Consider the following 17,343-nt stretch of genomic DNA (forward strand, 5'->3'; position numbering starts at 1 on the left):
TACAGCGTAGTGCATTCCTTTTGTATCACACATATACAAATGGGGCATGCAGCCACAGTGAAGTCTCCAGAAGACTTCCGTCTCAGTTACAGCCTTTGAAAACAGAGATTCCTGGAAATAACATTACTGATCATAAGCTAAACTTCTTTTGAAATTCACTAAAGATTAGGTCTGTGCTTGGTATCACTCCAAAATTGGTCACTTTCCTATTATGTACCGTATGCTAAAAATAAAAAACATTTCTTTGGGGGAAATATACAGAATGTTCCATTGTTAGTGGGAAATTTTTCTTTCTAGCCCCCAATGGAGGTTGGAAGGAAGGTTTTTTCAGTAGCAGTAACCTCTCTTGTACTCTCTTGTACTTCTGCTTTATTGACTACACCAAAGCCTTTGACTGTGTGGACCACAATAAACTGGAAAATTCTTTAAGAGATGGGAATATCAGACTGCCTTACCTGCCTCCCAAGAAATCTGCATTCAGGTCAAGAAGCAACAGTTAGAAATGGACATGGGACGATGGACTTGTTCCAAAATGGGAAAGGAGTATGTCAAGGCTGTACATCGTCACCCTGCTTATTTAATTTATATGCAGAGTATATCATGCAAAATGCTGGGTTGGATGAAGCACAAACTGGAATCAAGATTGCCAGGAGAAATATCAATAATCTCAGATACACCACCACTCAGATAGATGACACCACCTTTATGGCAGAAAGTGAAGAACCAAAGAGCCTCTTGATGAAAGTGAAAAAGGAGAGTGAAACTCAACATTCAAAAAGCTAAGATCATGGCATCCGGTCCCATCACTTCATGGCAAATAGATGGGGAGACAATGGAAACAGTGACAGACTTTATTTTGGGGGGCTCCAAACTCACTGCAGATGGTGACTGCAGCCACAAAATTAAAAGACGCTTGCTCTTTGGGAAAAAACTATGACCAACTTAGACAGCATATTAAAAAGCAGGGACATTACTTTATCAACAAAGGTCCATCTAGTCAAAGCTATGGTTATTCCAGTAGTCATGTATGGATGTGAGAGTTGGACTATAAATCTTATAAAAGATTCCTCTTGTTCCTTCACCAAGCATGTGCTTTGAAAAGATTTTCTCCCAATCTTTTCATTATCTTAGCAGTGTATTTTGTAAAGCATAAGTTTTATAAATTATGTTAAATTTCAAGTTATTTATTTGTTGTCTTTTTGATTGTGCTTTTGCTTTTGTATCTAAGAAATCTTTGCCTAACAGGTCACAAGATTTTCTCTTATTTTTCTTCTTGAAGTTCTATAGTTTTAGGTTTTCATTTAGATCTACAATCTGTATTGAGTTATTTTCTGTATGTAGTGTGCAGTATTGATTCAAGTTCATTTTTTTTGCATACAGAAGTCTAGTTGTTCCAGCACCACTTGTTAAAAGGCTATCGTTTCTCCACTACCTTTAAATTGTCTTTGTGCCTTTAAAACATTTTTCTATATTTACAGAAAAGTTCCAAAAGTAGTACAAACTGTTCCATCACTAAGTTTCCCCAGTGTCAATTTCTTAGTTTTGATAAATAGAGTTACATAAGATGTAGACATTAGTAGATTACTACTAACTAAATTCTAGGCTTTATTTAGATCCCATTAGTTTTCCCACTACTGTTCTTTTTCTGTTCCAGGATCCAATAGGGGCTATTACATTACATTCATTTTCTTATCTTCTTATGTTTTCTTAGTTTACACATAAATCAAATTAAAATGCCCTTAGACCAAAGTCTTAAACACAGATTTTTAAAAAAAAGAACACTGTTATTCTGAAGTGCTAATAGTTATGGCTATTAAAATTTTAAAGCAAAAAGCACCTCCTTGGCAGTCCACTGATTAAGACTCCGTGTTCTTAACGGCCCGAGTGTGACCCCTTGTCAAGGAACAGGCCTGTATGCCACAACTGAAGATACTGCATGAAGAAACAGACTCATCGCAGCCAAATAAACTTGAAAAAAAGAAAAAAAGGAAGGCCAACTATATTTAAAAAAAAAGATTTTAAAGCAAAACTATTTTCATTTAGAGTTCATAATGAACAGTGGCATTCTTAAATAACAAATATTTCATAGGAATTATCAAAATAGTTGCTGCTTTCAATCCAGGAGCATTTGAGAAAATACTAAAATGAGAAAATCTAATTTAACATTTATCCAAATCATGTTAATTCAATTTTAGAATCAGAAAACATGTATAAAATTAGGTGGTAAATAAGAGAAATCAGATAGCAAGTAATAGTCCATTACTAGAGATTTTATTTAAGATGTAACAGCCCTGATCAATTGTTGATTGTTATGTAATATGGTTAATATAGAAAACCTTATGAGTGATTTTTAACTTTCTTATCAACTGAAAACTAGCTATGGCTTTATTCAACAGAGTGAAGCAAGTTCTGGGTGATTTGAACCTGTTGTTGAATAACATTTGTGGTTAGTTTTATGTTAAGAAAGCTATAATGAAAGATGTGAAAAAAAAGTATTCTTTTAAAACATGAACAAGTACACAGCATGTGCTCTGTCTAGTTTCTTTAAATTCATTGAAGAAAACGTCACTTCTTCAATACTGGGATTTGTTGAGTTGGATTCAACATTTTGCAACTATTGTTGTGTTCTTTTCAGGTCCATCTGGCAGATGAAGTATTTTAAACATGCATGCCAACTTAGATGATCTATCCATGATAAAGTTGTTCAAACATTGCAACAGGAGTTCAAAAACATACTAAGGTCTCTGAACTATATTTTCAAAGATGTGAGGAGAAAACTGACAATAAAGAAAGTGAAACATTTTTTTTCTAAAAGTTGATAAAGCTCAAATAAACCATTATAATTTTTAGACAAGCATAAATTTATAGGAAAGTTTAAAGAGAATGTTATAAAGAACTATTTTCCCTGAATCATGTCAGAATGAATTGCTGAACTAATGCCCATTATATTAGGTGTATTCTTATCAAATTATTTATTTTTAATGGAAGGATAATTGCTTTACACTGTTGTGTTGGTTTCTGCCAAACATCAACATGAATCAGCTGTAGGTATACCAATGTCCTCTCCCTCTGGAACATCCCTCCCACCTCCATCCCCATCCTGCAACTCCAGGTTGTTACAGAGCCCTGGTTTGAGTTCCCTGAGCTGTATTCTTAGAAACAATAACATTCTCCTGTAAAACCACAATCAAAATCAGAGAACACTGATACTTTACTACCAACTCAAACCCTATTCAAGTGTTTATAATTATCGTGTTTTAGAGAAAAAGAACCCAGATATCATCACACATTGATTTTGCCAATGTCTCTTTAGTCCGTTCAGGCTATAACAGTTCCTAAGTATTTCTTGACGTTTATGACCTTGACAATTTTAAAATCACAGTAATTTATCTTGTAGAAATGTCCCTCGATTTCAGTTAGTTGACTTTTCCTCATGACTAGATTCAGGTTGTGTATCTTGGCAGGAATATTACAGATACTAGGCTGTATTCTTTTCAGTGCATCCTAGCAGTTAGCACATGGCTTCCATTTGTCCCATTACTGATGATAATCACTTTGATCACTTCAATTAAGACAGTGTCTATTAGGCACCTCCAATATAAAACTGTTTTCCCCTTGATCATTAGTACGTACTTTGTGTGGAGATATTTGAAACTAAGTCAATAACCCATTCCTTCTCAATTCACCCATAAGTTGAGTTTATTTGTTTATATCTATATAAGCTCATGCTTATTTTTACAGTGTGGTTCATAAAAGTTCATAAAGTTCATAAAAGTTCATACAGTTCAGTTCAGTCACTCAGTTGTGTCTGACCTTTTGTGACTCCATGGACAGCAGCACGACAGGCTTACCTGTCCATCACCAACTCCTGGAGCTTGCTCAAACTCATGTCCGTTGAGTCAGTGATGCTATCCAACCGTCTTATCCTCTGTTGACCCTTCTCCTCCTGCCTTCAATCTTTCCCAGCATCATGGTGTTTTCAAATGAGTCAGTTTTTCACATCAGGTGGTCACAGTATTGGAGCTTCAACTTCAGTATCAGTCCTTCCAATGAATATTCATTTGATTTCCTTTAGGATGGACTGGTTGGATCTCCTTCTGTCCAAGGTACTCTCAAGAGTCTTATCCAACACCACATTTCAAAAGCATCAATTCTTCGGCCCTCAGCTTTCTTTATAGTCCATCTCTCACATCCATACACAGCTACTGGAAAAACCATAGCTTTGACTACACAAACCTTTGCTGGTAAAGTAATGTCTTTGCTTTTTAATATGCTGTCTAGGTTGGAGAAGGCAATGGCAACCCACTCCAGTACTCTTGGCTGGAAAATCCCATGGACAGAGGAGTCTGGTAGGCTGCAGTCCATGGGGTCGCTGAGGATCGGACATGACTGAGTGACTTCACTTCACTTTTCACTTTCATGCATTGGAGAAGGAAATGGCAACCCACTCCAGTGTTCTTGCCTGGAGAATCCCAGGGACGGGGAAGCCTGGTGGGCTGCCATCTATGGGGTCGCACAGAGTCGGACACGACTGAAGTGACTTAGCAGCAGAAGCAGGTTGGTCATAGGTTTTCTTCCAAGGAGCAAGCGGTCTTTTAATTTCATGGCTACAATCACCATCTGCAGTGATTTTTGAGCCCCCAAAAATAAAGTCTGACACTGTTTCTACTGTTTCCCCATCTATTTCCCATGAAGTGATGGGACCAGATGCCATGATCTTAGTTTTCTGAATGTTGAGCTTCAAGCTAACTTTTTCACTCTCCTCTTTCACTTTCATCAAGAGGCTTTTGAGTTCCTCTTCACTTTCTGCCATAAGGGTGGTGTCATCTGCATATCTGAGGTTATCTATATTTCTCCCGGCAATCTCAGTTCCAGCTTGAGCTTCTTCCAGCCCAGCGTTCCTCATGATGTACTCTGCATATAAGTTAAATAAGCAGGGTGAAAATATACTGCCTTGACATACTCCTTTTCCTATTTGGAACCAGTCTATTGTTCCATGTCCAGTTCTAACTGTTGCTTCCTGACCTGCATACAGGTTTCTCAAGAGGAAGGTCAGGTGGTATGGTTTTCCCATCTCTTTCAGAATTTTCCAGTTTATTGTGATCCACACTGTCAAAGACTTTGGCATAGTCAATGAAGCAGAAATAGATGTTTTTCTGGAACTCTCTTGCTTTTTCCATGATCCAGTGCATGTTGGCAATTTGATCTCTGGTGCCTCTGCCTTTTTCTAAAACCAGCTTGAACATCTGGAAGTTACCAGTTCACATATTGCTGAAGCCTGGCTTGGAGGATTTTGAGCATGACTTTACTAGCATGTGAGATGAGTGCAATTGTGCGGTAGTTTGAGCATTCTTTGGCATTGCCTTTCTTTGGGATTGGAATGAAGACTGACCTTTTCCAGTCCTGTGGCCACTGCTGAGTTTTCCAAATTTGCTGGCATATTGAGTGCAGCACTTTCACAGCATCATCTTTCAGGATTTGAAATAGCTCAACTGGAATTCCATCACCTCCACTAGCTTTGTTCGTAATGATGCTTTTTAAGTCCCACTTGACTTCACATTCCAAGATGTCTGGCTCTAGGTCAGCGATCACACCATCGTGATTATCTTGGTCGTGAAGATCTTTTTTGTACAGTTCTTCTGTGTATTCTTGCCACCTCTTCTTAATATCTTCTGCTTCTTTTAGGTCCATACCATTTCTGTCCTTTATCGAGCCCATCTTTGCATGAAATGTTCCCTTGATATCTCTAATTTTCTTGAAAAGATCTCTAGTCTTTTCTATTCTGTTGCTTTCCTCTATTTCTTTGCATTGATCGCTGAGGAAGTCTTTCTTTTCTCTCCTTGCTATTCTTTGGAACTCTGCATTCAGATGCTTGTATCTTTCCTTTTCTTCTTTGCTTTTTGCTTCTCTTCTTTTCACAGCTATTTGTAAGGCTTCCCCAGACAGCCATTTTGCCTTTTAGTGTTTCTTTTAAATGAGGGTGGTCTTCATCCCTGCCTTCTGTACAATGTCATGAACCTCCATCCACAGTTCATCAGGCACTCTATCTCTCAGATCTTAAATCTATTTCTCACTTCCACTGTATAATCATAAGGGATTTGATTTGGGTCATATCTGAATGGTCTAGTGGTTTTCCCTACTTTCTTCTATTTAAGTCTGAATTTGGCAATAAGGAGTTCATGATCTGAGCCACAGTCAGCTCCCGGTCTTGTTTTTGCTAACTGTATATAGCTTCTCCATCTTTGGCAGCAAAGAATATAATCAATGATTTCTGTGTTGACCATCTGGTGATGTCCATGTGTAGAGTCTTCTCTTGTGTTGTTGGAAGATGGTGTTTGCTATGACCAGTGCGTTAACTCTATTAGCCTTTGCCCTGCTTCATTCCGTGCTCCAAGGCCAAATTTGCCTGTTACTCCAGGTGTTTCTTGACTTCCTACTTTTGCATTCCAGTCCCCTATAATGAAAAGGACATCTTTTTTGGGTGTTAGTTCTAAAAGTTCTTGTAGGTTCATAGAGCCATTCAACTTTGGCTTCTCCAGTGTTACTGGTTGGGGCATAGAATTGGATCACTGTAATATTGAATGGTTTGCCTTGGAAATGAACAGAGATCATTCTGTCGTTTTTGAGATTGCATTCAAGTACGGCATTTCGGATTCTTTTGTTGACCATGATGGCTACCCCATTTCTTCTAAGGGATTCCTGCCCACACTAGTAGATATAACAGTCATCTAAGTTAAATTCACCCATTCCAGTCCATTTTAGTTCACTGATTCCTAGAATGTCTATGTTCACTCTTGTCATCTCCTGTTTGACCACTTCCAATTTGCCTTGATTCATGGAATTAACATTCCAGGTTCCTATGCAATATTGCTCTTTACAGCATTGGACCTTGCTTCTATCACCAGTCACAGCCACAGCTGGGTATTGTTTTTTGCTTTTGCTCCATCCCTTCATTCTTTCTGGAGTTATTTCTCCACTGGTCTCCAGTAGCATATTGGGCACCTATCGACCTGGGGAGTTCCTCTTTCAGTATCCTATCATTTTGCCTTTTCATACTGTTCATGGGGTTCTTAAGGCAAGAATACTGAAGTGGTTCACCATTCCCATCTCCTGTGGACCACACTCTGTCAGACCTCTCAACCATGACCCGCCCGTCTTGGGTGGCCCCACACAGCATGGCTTATTTTCATAGAGAACCGTTCAATTTCAGCTTCTTCAGCATTACTGTCTGGGGCATAGACTTGCATTACTGTAATAGTGAATGGTTTGCCTTGGAAACAAACAGATCGATCTGTCATTTTTGAGATTGCATCCAAGTACTGCATTTCGGACTCTTTTGTTGACCATGATGTCTACTCCATTTCTTCTAAGGGATTCCTGCCCACAGTAGTAGATATAATGGTCACCTGAGTTAAATTCACCCATTCCAGTACATTTTAGTTCGCTGATTCCTAAAATGTCGATGTTCACTCTTGCCATTTCCTGTTTGACCACTTCCAATTTGCCTTGATTCATTGACCTAACATTCCAGGTTCCTATGCAATATTTCTATTTACAGCATCAGACCTTACTTCCATCACCAGTCACATCCACAACTGAGTGTTGTTTTTGCTTTGGCTCCATCCCTTTATTCTTTCTGGAGTTATTTCTTCACTGATCTCCAGTAGCATGTTGGGCACCTACCAACCTGGGGAGTTCATCTTTTAGTGTCCTATCTTTTTGCCTTTTCATACTGTTCATGGGGTTCTCAAGGCAAGTATACTGAAGTGGCTTGCCATTCCCTTCTCCAGTGGACCACATGGATTTACTTATAAAGAGATCAATTATAGTATCCTTTATACAAACAAAAATCTAGTGAAATAACCTGAATATCCAATGAAAAGAACTGATTAAAATACCCTCCACATAAGCTGCCATTCATGGGGTTGCAAAGAGTCAGACAATACTGAGCCACTGAACAACAACAATAGCATATAAACTAGCTATACAGTTTGTCTATAAAACTGACTTATTCACACATTTATGTCCAGGAACTTCTATTACTAATTACTTTCCATGAGACTCAGTGCATGTGTTCCTAAACTGTATCAACAGTATTTTTTCCTGTGATTTCATAGCTTAATATTATGTAAACCAACAAAACATGAGTGCAAACACAATTGGTTCAAAGAAAATTTTGTTAAATGCTTTAGAAAGACTGGCTAAAGATGAGTTGCTTTAAAAATCACAGTTGGTGCTTGCTTTGGCAGCAAATATATAAAAATTGGAATGATACAGATAAGATGAGCATGGTTCCTGCACAAGGATTACACACAAATTCGTGAAACATTCGTATTTTTAGATATGAAAGCCCATTTTATGACATAAAAAAATCCACAGTTGATAAAGAAGTACATTCATTACATAATGAGAAAGGGGTCAATTCTCCAAGAAGACATAACAATTCTTAATGTGTATGTGCCTAACAACAGTGTCAAACTACAAGGGGCAAAACCAGATAGAACTCAAGGAAAAAATAAAATCAATAAAATCATAGTTCACAATGTCATACTATAAACCCAACAAGATGAATATTATAAGAAAAAGAGAAAATAACAAGTTTAATCAAACTGTCTAGAAATTTTCATGCATGGCTCATGGAAATATAAAATGGTACAGCTATTGTGGGCTTCTCTTACAGCTTAGTCAGTAAAGAATCTGCCTGCAGTGCAGAAGACCCGGGTTCAATTCCTAGGTTGGGAAGATCCCCTGGAGAAGGCAATGGCCACCCACTCCAGTATACATGCCTGGAGAATCCCATGGACAGAGAAGCCTGGCAGGCTATAGTCCATGGGGTCACAAGAGTCGGACACGATTCAGCGACTAAACCACCACCACCACCACAGTTGTTGTGGAAAAGCTTCAGGGTTCTTGAGCCACCAGGAAAATAGTTGCTGTAAAAGGGAGTCTAAAATGATGTTGTACTTGGAGGGTTATGCAGAGTAAACAGAGAATTATTTGCAAAATGGAAGGTTACCAGGGCAGTTCGTACAGGGGATGATCCAGCAAAAAGGGAGAAACTCAGGATCAGGAAACCCTCAGCCTAAACTGGAGTGGTGAGAGGGCTGTGATGAAGACTGCATGTGGAGGCACCGCCACTGGCAGGAGCAAGGCCCTGCATCCCAGTGATGAAGGGGCAGGAAGGTAGGGTGGGCCCACGGACAGACATGAGCTCTGTTACGGTGGCCAGGAGGGGAGGATTTTTATATGATTTGCTTCTGTTCTGTCAGTGTAATGTGAGGCTGGGTTGTCTACCAAGAGCAGAGTGTGGAAGGCCAGTGGTTGACATGTGTGCCAGGACTTTGAAATGAGAGGAGAAGTAAATAGTGACAGTCATTTTGAGGAGTTGGGACACCAACACAGAGGGATTTCAGAGACGTGACTAAGATGACCAGGCTGATTAGAGGGCCCATTTGAGATTTGTGTTTATGAATTTAGTGTGAGGGAAATTCCCTGGAGATCCGGTGGTTAGGACTCCAAGCTTTTGCCTTGGAGGATGCACGTTCAATCCCTGGTCAGGGAACTAAGATCCCACAAGCTTAGTAGCACGGCCAAAAAAATTTAAAAATAGAGATCTGTCAGTATGCTTATGGATTTTTCTTCAGCAACATATAGCTATTTTTGGGTTTTGTAAGAGCTGTATATTGTCACCTCACTTATTTAACTTATATGCAGAGTACATCATGAGGAACACTGGGCTGGAAGAAGCACAAGCTGGAATCAAGATTGCTGGGAGAAATATCAATAATCTCAGATATGCTGATGACACTACCCTTATGGCAGAAAGTGAAGAGGAACTCAAAAGCATCTTGATGAAAGTGAAAGAGAAGAGTGAAAAGGTTGGCTTGAAGCTCAACATTCAGAAAACAAAGATCATGGCATCTGGTCCCATCACTTCATGGGAAATAGGTGGGAAAACAGTGGAAACAGTGTCAGACTTTATTTTTTTGGGCTCCAAAATCACTGCAGATGCTGATTGCAGCCAGGAAATTAAAAGACGCTTACTCCTTGGAAGGAAAGTTATGACCAACCTTGATAATATATTGAAAAGCAGAGACATTACTTTGCCAACAAAGGTCCGTCTAGTCAAGGCTATGGTTTTTCCCGTGGTCATGTATGGATGTGAGAGTTGGACTGTGAAGAAAGCTGATCGCCGAAGAATTGATGCTTTTGAACTGTGGTGTTGGAGAAGACTCTTGAAAGTCCCTTGTACCTCCAGGAGATCCAACCAGTCCATTCTAAGGGAGATCAATCCTGGGTGTTCATTGGAAGGACTGATGTTAAAGCTGAAGCTGCAATACTTTGGCCACCTCATGCGACGAGTTGACTCACTGGAAAAGACTTTGATGCTGGGAGGGATTGGGGGCAGGAGGAGAAGGGGATGACAGAGAATGAGATGGCTGGATGGCATCACCGACTCTGTGGACATGAGTTTGAGTGAACTCCGGGATTTGGTGATGGACAGGGAGGCCTGGTGTGCTGTGATTCATGGGGTCGCAGAGAGTCGGACACGACTGAGTGACTGAACTGAACTGAACTGAAGAGCTTTCTTTTTAAGATGATACATACGCTATCTCTTTATGATTAAATCCATTGAGGAAAAATGAGTTACTTAATGTGAATGTGCATTCTATGATTAAAGAGAATATAGAAACAGAAAAAAAAATCTAGCTGTTTTGGTACAGGTGACGATGTAGGAAATACTAAGTGTCAGATAATCTTTTTCTCAAATACATATGTATGTATTTTTTCAGAGACACTAAATGACTTAACAAAGAAAGACAAAGTATAAATTGCAAAGCTTTTACTGAAAATGTACTTTTTACAGTATTCATGATTTCACACCTGTGATTAACTAGCAATGATTTCAATACTTGCAAACTCTTCTGCCTCTGAATTTGTCATAATGCATGAAAATAAGCTTATAACATTAGGAAAAAACAACAGCTCATCTAATCCATCTTTATATCCTTCAGGACAGCAAGTGCACAATTGAGTTCTTTAAAAGTGTTAAAGAGATTGACATATAAATTCTGAGCTTATTTTTAAAGCTGTGTAAGTGCAACATTTCTAAGACAATATTTAAAACAAAGGTCATACTTTATGAAAACAAAATTCTTAAATCAGGCTTTCTTCATTTTTAGTCATTTGGCATTCTGCTCCATTTAACATTTTATATTGACCAACAAAGACTGGTTATCTCTTACTGTTTTTGGAGATAACTGAACAGAGGAAGGTGTTACATGCCTACTACACAGGTGGGATTTTGCCTAAGATCAATTTGTTTAAAGATATTATTTTGCTATATTTTTGTTGAATATTGGGGAGTACTTGTATGATTCAAGATTAAGTCTGTGCTATTTCTTTAAGAACTGAATGTTCTGGATATATATTTGATAATTAAGATTTTAGACAAAAATTCACCAACATTAGGTCTATTAACAAACTGAAATACACTGTGGGCCTAATACCAAATAATAAACACATGAAGTAAACATTAAGTATCTTAAAGACCACATGCTCCTGCTTCTGTAAAAAACATTATTTGTTTGAAAGTATGACCTTTCCCTCAACTATTACTTCCTTACTATGAAAAAGAGACAAAATGGGCTAAAGTGAAAACTCCAACGTTACACTCCACAACCCTGAACGTAACTCCTGAGATCTTGGTTTTGACAATGATTTCTCCATGCCACCCTGTAGAGAAAGATGAAACAAAATGGTAATAAGGTTGAAACATAGCTTCATTGTATTACATATACTTCAAATCCTTTGGGAAAACAACATAGTTTATTAATACATGAAATAAACGCTACAGACAGATCCAAGTATTGCTGTTTATTAACTGGAGATATGTATACCAAGGACCTCACATCTCCCCCAATCCTTCACTAGGGCACAGAACATCTGAGTGCAAATGTTGAAGTCCTGTGTAGTTCACAGCACAAATGCAAAGTGCGTTCCATATTTACTTAGTTCCAAAAATAATGTCAACATATGACAAGGAATTGGTATAAGGTGGAGAATCTTAAAACCTCTAGAAATTTCCAAAAATAAATTGAGGAGTAAAAGGATAAGATTTTGAATCAGTTAAAGTAGATTGTTTCGATGTTATACACCGTTTAGCATGAACCTAAAGCTGCAGTTTTCAGTTCTCAGCACCACACTTTGATCTTTGGAAATATCCTCTCACTTCTTTCATAACAATAGGATAAAACAGCTCTCTCCTTTAATACTTAACACATAGCACGCTCTGTAACGGGAACTAACACAGTGTTGTTCATCCATTATATTTCAAACACAAACAAAGAAAATCACAGAAAAACAGGTCAAATTGATGGTTACCTCTCGAGGTTACCACAAGAGAATTTGGGTAGAGTGAGGGAAGGGGAATTGGATGAAGGCAGTCAAAGGTACTACAAACTTCCAGTTATAAGATAAATAAATACTAGGGATATAATGTACAGCATGGGGCTTCCCTGGTGGCTCAGCAGTAAAGAATTTGCCTGCAATGCAGGAGATGCAAATTCAGTCCCTGGGTTAGGAAGATCTCCTGGAGGAGGGAAGGGCAACCTGCCCCAGTATTCTTGCCTGGAATAATCCCATGGACAGAGGAACATGGCAGGCTAGAGTTTATTGATCACAGAAGTCAGACATGACTTGGTGACTAAAGAGCAAAAACAAATATATAGCATGATAAATATAATTAACACTGCTATATTTTATATATGAAAATTGTTAAAAAGAGAGTAAATCCTAAGAATTTTCATCACACACAAAAATTTTTTTCTTGTATTTCTGTAATTTTATATCCATGTGAGATAATGGATGTTTACTAAATTTATTGTGATACTGTTTCCTGATTTAAGTCAAATCATTATGCTGTACACTTTGAACTTAGTGCTTTATGTCAATTACATCTCAATAAAACTGAAAGAAAAAAAAAACACATACCATGCTCTAATGCCTTGTGGATCACTGACAACCCTCTTTGCACATGCTACGGCGTGAGTGATGTCATCTTGCAGCAAAGCTGAAAAAGAGGTAGTGAGAAGTGAAAATAACATGTGTAGAAATGTTAAGTTTAGGCTCAGTCAGCTTTATTCTCTTAGGCTGAGGATAGAAAAACTAAAATAATTTTTAAGAGTCCGTTTATCTGTTAATGTTGGGGGAAACTTCATTCCATCCCATTTGGCATCTGTTTCTCATTTACCAAGGTCACTGGAAGCTCTGGAATTATTAACTAGTGTGATAGAAGATTTTCTTTTTACTAGGCACTATTTTAAAAAAAAAAAGACCAACAAGCAGAAACTGGTTTAGCAGGTTTTTGCTCAGCAATTCAATGCTGGAAGTTGATCTTAAAGAAATAATAAGAGATGTACTGAAAGATAAGTATACAAAGTGTTTCATAGCAATTAATAAAAGGCATAAATGGAACCAGCCTAAATGTTTAACAGTAAGAGTTAGGTTGATACATTATAGAGTATTTATACAGTGAAAGCCTATTCATCTTTAAAAAACAATAAGGATTGGTTATTTGTTGACAAAAATAATTTTGTGTAATAAAGACGAAATTGTAAAGCAGTAAATATAGTACAATTTCACTTTTGTTATGTGGGTACAAATGTGTATAATATAGCTTTACATTCATGTCCAGGATTGTTGTGTATTCCAAAAGAACATGTGGATACCAAAATTTACCAATGGTCATACATGTCTGGGTAGTAAGAATTTTTATTCAATGACAACAGATTATTCTATAATACAAAAGTTTTTAAATAAACTAATTGGAAACAAAAGTATATTCTTAGACTCATCTTCTCTATTAGGATTTTTAATATTTAAAAAATTAGCATTATCAATTCTGCTATATTTCTCCAATATTTCAGGTACTAAAGATTCTACATGCTTTGGGAGGTTCAAAAAAAAAAAGGTATGGGATATATCCCTGGGTTGGGAAGATCCCCTTGAGAAGGAAATGGCAACCCACTCCAGTACTCTTGCCTGGAAAATCCCATGGGTGGAGGAGACTGGCAGGCTACAGTCCATGGGGTCGCAAAGAGCTGGACACAACTGAGCGACTTCACTACTCACTACTCTGGCTGATTCACACTGAGGTTTGACAGAAAAGAAAAAACTTCTGTAAAGGAATTATACTTAATAAAAAATAAATAAATTTTTTAAAAATTTTAAAAAAAGATTCCACATGCTTTCTCTATTTTAAAAGGAAGTCAATAGAATACTTGTCTCACCCCAATTAAACAAATCTGTAAATTAACTTGTTATAATGACAATTTTTATATAGGAGCTGTGTTTTTGGAGATTGATTCTAAACAATTTATAAATGAAATGTCATAATGTTTCTAATTCACCTTAAAATCACTCAGCAAAAAGAAGTATATATATATATATACATATACATATAAAGAAGTAAATATGCCAAAATGTTAACACCTGTTAAAGTACATGATGAGCATATTGATGCTTATTATAGTAACATTTCTAATTGTCCATATATTTAAAATGTTTTATAATAAAAAGTAAAAACAATTTTTTAAAAACACCACACATATTCCTCCACTTTGATTAACTAGCAATTCTTTTGTTTTCCAATAAAAGAGGGTAGATTAAAAAAAAAAGACCACCCAACAAAATTATCACTAATCCTCCCCAAACAAGGAAAGTAGGAGGAATGTCACTGTTCTTTACAAAGCATCAATATGTCCAGTTATGATAAAGTGATAGGTCATTCCAGAAACTCCTGTATGTTAGCAAACAGCAAACTTTTATGATACCAGCTCTTTAATTTCTTACTTAAGAAATTAGGAGGAGGATAATAGAGTTTCCAGATGTTAAAATGGAGCTTTTATAGGTCCCTGATGGGCCCTTCAAATTTTTTTATTTCTATTGAATCTTGACCTATAGGATTGTTCCAATTTTCCCATAAGATGTTTATGGAAAAATCTGAATGAACTTTTTGGATAACTCAATAGGTATAACCAGGTGAGTCCTGTGCCATCACTCCACACTATCTTGTCTTACCGCTGCAGGGTATATGACAGGTGTTAACTGCTCTTGGGGTTTTGCCATCATTACACCACCAGTGGCTATTGATTTGAAATATCCCATAATCAGTGCTTCTGTCTCCACGATTGTAGTTTGTAGCTTGTGTGTTGTAATTGCTTTCCCATCTGGCCAAACACATCCCTGAAAAAAACATATTTTGAGTAATAAAGAGCAAATCATATGACTTACAGTTCATAGTATAAGCAGTTCTACTTAACTAGTTCTATTTTACCAATGACTTACTTTATAAGTATAAAGATGTATTTTACTTGTAAAATGTTTTAACACTTTGGTTTTAAAGGTCCCTTCAGAGAATTCTTTTATTAGCAAATGATTTGGTAATACAAATGAAAAAGATAACATATTTAAAAAAATATCTTCCATTGCTATTACACTTTCCTTACTACTAACACCCAGGTAGAACTGAGCCTAGAACAGAAAAATCAACAGAGTTGTTGAGTGGATTTGGTCATTAGCAGCAGATGCATATGCTAATGGAAAAGTGCTTTTTATTAGAAAAATAAGGATTTTCTGGGAGAAAGAAAATTTATGATACCAAAGGTGAATTTGGGTATCAAATTATAATGCAGGCAAGAATCATAGGAAAGGCTGGGTCATCCATCCATCCATCTAGCCATTGGCTAACTCATTCAAAAATAGTTATGGAGGGGAAATGTCTGAATACAATATGAAAACTACAGTGATGACATTGACAAATATGGACTGAAATACAAAGGAAATTTTCCTTAGGGCACATCTTAAATTCTGTGGAAGAAAATGAAAAATAATTAATGAACTAGAGTCAGAATAATAAAATGTCATTTCATACTGCATTTCAGGGATCCTTATACAGATATTGATTGAGGGGAAATAGTTCTACTGTTCCTGTTTTAAGAGTTCAATGTAATTTTTTTAAAAACCTTGCTGTTAAAAGTGCAACATCATGTTAGGGGGATTAAAAATGAGAAAAATACTGCCTTATTCAGAACCCAAGATCCAAATTAGAAATGGCTACAGTCAAACAACAAGGGCTTGACAGACATGTCCCAGGTGCTAAAATGTACCTTACAGTCAGTCTACAAGTGCCAGCTGTCAAATTCGGTAGCACTAGAGGAGTACACGGGGACCTGGTATGCTTAGAATGATATAGAATTTGACCCACCATGCCTCAATCCTTCACCTGGTACATCTGATTCAAAAAGAACAAGCTGATGTTTCTAACCATTTTAAGTGTATAGCTTTTGAACTGTGGTGTTGGAGAAGACTCTTGACAGTCCCTTGGACTGTGAGGAGATCCAACCAGTTCATTCTAAAGGATATCAGTCCTGGGTGTTCATTGGAAAGACTGATGTTGAAGCTGAAACTCCAATACTTCGGCCACCTGATGCGAAGAGCTGACTCATTGGAAAAGACCCTGATGCTGGGAAAGATTGAGGGCAGGAGGAGAAGGGGACGACAGAGGATGAGATGGTTGGATGGCATCACCAACTCAATGGACATGGGTTTGGGTGGACTCCAGGGGACAGGGAGGCCTGGCGTGCTGCCATTCATGGGGTCGCAAAGAGTCTGACACGACTGACTGAACTGAACTGAACTGAAGTATATAAACCCTCCAAGAAAGAAAAATACCTTCACCCAAAGACCCTTTCTTTTTGTTCATCCTCTATTAGTATGTTCCACACCTGGCTAACTATTTGAAAGGATGAAAAAGAGTTAACTTACAGTTTGCCAGGCTGACTTCTCTAAAGCCATCCATTCCAAGTCTTTTTAGAGTTCTGGCAAGCTCACATCTCTCAAAGACCTTGCCTTGGACAGCGACCAAATGAAGGAGAAGCCCCAGAATAAGGACAGCCTTCATGTTGACTGAGAAGCCAGACCTCCAGGCTGACCCAGGGGAGCTGGCCCTGCTTTTTAACATCTTTTCACTTCCTTCTTATGCGACTGGTTTGGGAGCTCCACTCTCTGAGACATGTGGAAAACAGGAAATGTTTATTGGTTCACTGACTTTAAAGTTTTCTTTCTTATGTTTGAAGAGGGACATTCTGACGTCCTAAGAATTAATCTGCAATAAAATAGTGAAATGACATTGCTTAAAGACATTGCTCAGGACTAATTGGGATTAGCACTATTGGCAAAAGAGGAACTTCTTCCTATTTTATTATGAATTTGAGCAAGTATAAAGAAAAAAGATCTGAATGAACATTTGACTCAACTGAAAATGAGTTCCAATCTTTCATT

The 17,343-nt window shown here is 37.5% G+C and overlaps 1 protein-coding gene and 1 non-coding gene across 2 annotated transcripts; one reads left to right on the top strand and one right to left on the bottom strand.

Annotated features, from left to right (window-relative positions):
* The first annotated feature begins 8,237 nt into the window (after positions 1-8,237).
* On the top strand, positions 8,238-8,340 carry LOC129537358 (U6 spliceosomal RNA). The gene has a single exon (XR_008682012.2). It is a non-coding gene; the product is annotated as a U6 spliceosomal RNA (small nuclear RNA).
* A 2,488-nt stretch (positions 8,341-10,828) lies between these two features.
* Positions 10,829-17,071, bottom strand: LOC129536798 (lysozyme C, kidney isozyme). The gene is made up of 4 exons (XM_055395911.2): positions 16,828-17,071; positions 15,082-15,246; positions 12,994-13,072; positions 10,829-11,736 (listed from the first exon to the last, which is right to left on the bottom strand). Exons 1-4 carry the CDS (start codon positions 17,021-17,023, stop codon positions 11,670-11,672), a joined length of 507 nt encoding a protein of 168 aa, XP_055251886.1. The 5' UTR covers positions 17,024-17,071; the 3' UTR covers positions 10,829-11,669.
* Between the last annotated feature and the right edge of the window lie 272 nt (positions 17,072-17,343).

Source organism: Moschus berezovskii, chromosome 6 (assembly GCF_049115385.1).
Source record: "Moschus berezovskii isolate FMDL1 chromosome 6, NW_MosBer_1.0, whole genome shotgun sequence".
Taxonomy (NCBI): domain Eukaryota; kingdom Metazoa; phylum Chordata; class Mammalia; order Artiodactyla; family Moschidae; genus Moschus; species Moschus berezovskii.